This window comes from Malurus melanocephalus, unplaced genomic scaffold (genome assembly GCF_030028575.1).
Source record: "Malurus melanocephalus ecotype Western Australia unplaced genomic scaffold, MMel_1.1 scaffold_775, whole genome shotgun sequence".
Taxonomy (NCBI): Eukaryota; Metazoa; Chordata; class Aves; order Passeriformes; family Maluridae; genus Malurus; species Malurus melanocephalus.
This window is the reverse complement of record NW_026624007.1, coordinates 119,070-124,316: the sequence shown is the minus strand read 5'-3', so window position 1 is coordinate 124,316 and position 5,247 is coordinate 119,070. Positions and strand designations below refer to the sequence as shown.

At 55.4% G+C, this 5,247-nt stretch overlaps 1 protein-coding gene across 1 annotated transcript in view; it reads right to left on the bottom strand.

Moving 5' to 3' along the window:
- Window positions 1-5,247, bottom strand: part of LOC130584833 (receptor-type tyrosine-protein phosphatase S-like) — a gene marked incomplete at its 5' end in the record, with an annotated part of 46,584 nt that overhangs the window by 6,853 nt on the left and 34,484 nt on the right. The window contains 4 exons of the mRNA XM_057385062.1: window positions 6-183; window positions 1,067-1,221; window positions 1,337-1,456; window positions 2,185-2,729. Of these exons, the coding sequence (XP_057241045.1) occupies window positions 6-183; window positions 1,067-1,221; window positions 1,337-1,456; window positions 2,185-2,729 (998 nt within the window). The remainder of the gene's footprint in view (window positions 1-5; window positions 184-1,066; window positions 1,222-1,336; window positions 1,457-2,184; window positions 2,730-5,247) is intronic.

The following is a 5,247-nucleotide window of genomic DNA, read 5'->3' as shown; positions in this document are numbered from 1 at the left end:
CAGGCCACGGCCTCGAGCAGGGCGTCGTGGATGAAGCTGTACTGGTCCTCGGTCTGCACCATGTAATTGCGCTGGGACCTCATGAGGGTGACGTGCCCGTAGATGTCCACGGTCTTCTCGTGCTTGATCCTCTCCAGCATGGCGTCGATCACGATGAAGCAGCCGGTGCGGCCCACGCCGGCGCTGCCAGGGTGAGGGTGAGAGAGGGGATGTGATGGATTGTCCTTGTGATGCCACTGGGCAGTGTCACACCTCTGTGTGCCCTTGGCATTGTCCCCAGGGCATTGTCCCACCCTGTGTGCCCTGGGTATTGTCACCTGGGCATTGTCCCACCTGTGTCCACTGGGCATTGTCCCACCCTGTGTGTCCTGGGCATTGTCACCTGGGCATTGTCCCACCTGTGTCCACTGGGCATTGTCCCACCCTGTGTGCCCTGGGCAGTGTCACACCCTATGTGCCCTGGACATTGTCCCCATGACATTGTCCCACCCTGTGTTCTCTGGGCATCGTCCCCATGGCAGTGTCCCACCCTGTGTGCCCTGGACATTGTCACCTGGGCATTGTCCCACCCTGTGTCCCCTGGATATTGTCCCCTGGGCACTGCCTCACCCTGTGCCTTTGGCATCGTCCCCTGGGCATTGTCCCACCTGTGTCCCCTTGGCATTGTCCCCTGGCCACTGCCCTGCCCTGTGTGCCCTGGGCATTGTCCCCTGGGCATTGTCCCACCCTGTGTGCCCTTGGCATTGTCCCACCTGTGTCCCCTGGGCATTGTCCCCTGGGCACTACCCTGTCCCGTGTCCCTGCCACACTGCTCTGCCCCATGTCACCACTCTGGTCCATGTCCCCATGGCATCAATTCGTCCCATGTCTCCTCCCTGCCCTGTGTCCCTATGGCATCGCTCTGCCTCATGTGCCTTCTCTGCCCCATGTCACCACTCTGGTCCATGTCCCCATGGCATCAATTTGTCCCATGTCCCCTCTTTGCCCTGTGTCCCCTCTCTACCCAGTGTCCCAGGTAAATCCCCATCCTCACAGCAGCCCCATAGCGGGGGAAGGGATCCCGTACCTGCAGTGCACCACGATGGGGCCRGCATCGGGCGGGTTGCAGGTTTTCACCCTCCTCAGGAAGGCCAGGAAGGGCGTGGGGTACTCGGGRACGCCGTGGTCGGGCCACGCCGTGAACTGGAACTGCCGCACCTCGCGCTTCTCGCTGGAGCCGTTCTGCGGGGTGAGGGGACATCAGGGGGGTCAGGGGGGTGGCAGAACCCCAAAACCTGCCTGTGCTGGGGGTTCAGGCTGCCACAGCCCTGCCCAGCGAGGAGCAGGAGCTGCTCACCTTGTGCAGGGAGAAGGTCCTGACGCAGAAGGTGGCCAGCTCGATGGTGTCCAGCAGCGTCACCTGGATCATGCCGTACGTGTCCGTGCCTCGGCCTGGCCAGTACTGGTCACATTTTATCTGCAGGACAGCAGGGCTGGCTCAGTGCTGGGACAAAACCTGCGCTGCTGGGGGAGCTCGTTCCCAAACTGCCCCAAATTTCAAGGTTTTAAAATTACAGGTGAAGCTCTGGTAGAGGAGCTCTAAGTAGGGTGAGTCCTGACAACGAATCTGTCGTGCTTTATGGCTTAATATCAATTCTCTCACTCATCAGTGATTTTTTGGGTGATCTCAAGCACACTCATTCGGGACAGCAGCTGGCAAAGGCAAAGGGAGGTGCAAGAAATGTCTTTGCAGAGCAACAGGATGGGCACAGAACCTTCAGAAACAGCTCAGAGTGACCGAGCACAGGCTCTGTCAGCACATCAATCCCATGGAAAACAGATTGTAATCCTGAAAATTACAGGGAATGTACTGGGGCTTGTTAAACAAGAGAGCTGAATGTAGAACTTGCCACATGAYCAGCTCCAAGACAGAAATGCAGTGGGATCCAGCAGCCTCTTCTCCTGGAGTTGTTCTCCTGGAGCTGCCAAGGAAGCTGCAATTTTCCAGGGCGAACCATTTAGGGATTTTTTTTTTTTTTCCCTTTTTTTAAAACCAATGAATCACTGAACTTTCAGGGTGCTGGCAGAGCAGGCAGAAATCCCCCGCTGGCTGCACATCAAAGGGATTTGCTTCTCCCCCAACTCTCCACCCCAATCCCCCCCTCTGGATTATGACTAACCGCTCATCCCTCTCACGCATCTCACCCGTGATTTCTCCTCCAGTTTAGTCATCATAACAATGGTGGCTGAGCGCTGCTCCCACACCATCCTCCAGAAATCCCCAAAGGTTTCGGGCAGTGGCCCCTGCGTGGCAATGTAGGCGTTCTGCTTCCTGTAGCCGTCGATGTAGTTGGCGTTGATGTAATCGCTGCCCACGATTCCTGTGCCAAGGCAGCAAAAATCAGGGAATTGCTCAGCTGGAAGCACCAAGGAGGYTTTTGCAGGGCTGATCTTAAGAGGGAATTGCCTGGCAGGAACTCCAGAGCCTTCGTGGTTTGGGGGGTCGGGATCACAAAGGCTCTTGGTGAGTTTTTCCTGGCTTTTGGCGAGTTTTTTTCCTGCATTGCAGGGAGACAGGAAGTCCTTGCAAAAGGTACTAAAGAGACCCAATATCCTTGAGGATGTTTCTTCAAATAGGTCAAGGCTTGAAAAGCCTTGAAACCCTGGTGTTTTTACTCGTGTGCTTAACAGGAGCAAAGTCCTGGCCCAGGGGTCCAGCTGGACAGGACAAACCCGAGTCCTTGTCCCAACTCACCCCAAACCCACACAGAAAATGCACCTGGTCCATGACTGTGTGGTCCACAGTCCAATCCCAGCCATTCAGCTGCAGCTGGACAGAGTGAGGAATAAAACCAAGCTTGATTCAGCCAAGGAATGCTTTGAAATTACAGGCTTTGCCTCGCTCTAAATTGCCCGCTGTCATTTTTAGGAGTGGGGTTTTTTTTTATTTTTTTTTCCCCTCCTYGCTTGAGTTACGGACTATTGAGCTCCAGCTGCTCGCCTGGGTYGCTGCTTGAGGGTTTGGGATGAGCAGGAGGTGCTGCCAGAGTGAAGAGGTTGATTGGGACATGGCAGGGAAGGGAAAGCAGCCCCTGGCAGTGCCCGGGTTCAGCTGCGGAGCCGGCGCCTGGCACGGAGCGCCCGCTCTCCGGGGCGTTTTTGGCTGCTCCCGAGCGCCTGGCAGGGCTGGCAGGGCTGGCAGGATCTGCCAAGCCGTGATTAACTCGGTGCAGAGCCCTTCCCTCCCGTCTGCAGGGTGAGGAGATGGAAGGCAGGGAGGATTTCGAGCGGAGTGGGTGACAAAGCAGCGGATAACTCTGAAAACTCAGCACGGAGATGGCAAAGCAAGTGGGGCATCCTCGGTTTCACAGTGATTTGGGGCAGGTGATGCTGGGGAGCAGCAGCAGAAGGGATTTGGCTGCAGTGATGCTGGGGAGCAGCACCAGAAGGGATTTGGCTGCACTGATCGATGCTGCTGCTGATGATGGAGGTGAGGGGTGAGCCCAGGGTGCCCGCCCGTCCTCAAGGGCACTCAGGAACTTCAACTTTTGGAGAAACATCTTGTGATTGAATTTCTAGACGGTTCCCTACTCCTGTGCTCCCTCCCAGCCTGAAATTTCAGGTGGTTGTAATGGCAGGAGCGTGATCAAGGCTGGAATTAATCTCCTCTCCAGCCCCCTGGGGTCCCCTGTGTCATTTGAAACGGTGGCCCTGAGCTCCTGCAATRTTTCACCGTGTGGCCGGCCCAGCTTCACAAAAACCACAGAATTAAAGCCACTGCTCCTTCCTGACCAAGCAGCCTCGGCAAATCCAGGTTTAAAACAAAGAGAAAGCGACAAAAGYGATTCCTGCAGCTCCTTTCATCCCCCAGCCCTGAGCACAGAACAGAGCCTGGCAGGGAGGAGCACAGCAGCCAAAACGTGGCAGAACCTCTCAGATGCTCCAAAACTCAACCTTGGCCCATCATCCTCGCATCATCAGTCCCTCAGAGAGCCCTGGGCAGAGCTGGGATTGCTGCCTGAATCCAGCCCTGGGTCCAGGAGCAGCCCAAGTCCTTCACTCCCCCATTTGTGCTCTCCTCCTTCCCCTTGAATGACAAAGCAACTTTTTAAAGCCTCCGCTTGCTTTCCTTGGCTCATGCAATATTAATCTCGGAATTAAACCAAGGCAGAACACAGTCAGCTCCACGAGGAGGAACATTCCAAGCCCTCTAATAGCAGACCAGAGCAATCCAGATTTATGGGTTTTTTTTTTTTTTTTAAGTGAATCACCGCGCTCCGCTGCTGCCTCAGCTCTGCCCCTTCCCCGTGCCCCTCGGAGATTATTTTAGCAATCCCCGAGGCTCAAAGGCTCCTGAATTAACCTCTCCATTCACCAGGCAGTTACCAGGACATCCCACATCCTCTCTGCTCCGATGATCAGCTCTTGGAAACGCAAGAACAGCTTTATCCTCAGCACATCCTGAGCCCACAAAACCCCGGCGTTATCTGGGCAGCAGCACCTCGAGCAGGTGCCCTGCTCAACTCCATCCCAAACCCCTCTCTCATCCTGGCGTGCACTGGAGCAGCTCCGTCCAGAGCCACCGGTTGTGAAATTCAATGTAAATTTTCTGACCGCACCATTGCCCCCGTGAGCGGCTCAGGAAGCGATTTATGACCCGCCAGGCTCGCCCTAACCCCTCCTTACCCTTTTTTTGGGGCCAGGGCTGCAGCAGGAGCTGCATATCAAGTGATTTTTATACCTCTGCATTTCAGCAGCTGCTGCTGCTCCTCATATTTGTGTTTTTTCCTATTCCTCCCTGCTCCAGCATTCCCAGCCACCCCGTTCCTGCTCCCTCCACAGCCCTACGTGGTCTGAAACCCCTCCTTACCCCTTTTTTGGGGCCAGGGCTGCAGCAGGAGCTGCATATCGAGTGATTTCTATACCTGTGCATTTCAGCAGCCACATTCCTGTGGCCGCCCCTCACATTTATGTTTTTGTTTCCTATTCCTCCCCACTCCAGCATTCCTGGTCACCCTATTCCCATTCCCTCCACAGCCCTATGTGATCTGAAACCCCTCCTTACCCTTTTTTTGGGACCAGGGATGCAGCAGGAGCTGCGTATCCAGTGATTTTTATGCCTGTGCTTTTCAGATTCCACATCCCTGCTGCTGCTGCCCCTCATATTTGTGTTTTTTCCTGTTTCTCCCCACTCCAGCATTCCCGGTCACCCCATTCCCATTCCCTCCACAGCCCTATGTGATCTGAAACCCCTCCTTACCCCTTTTT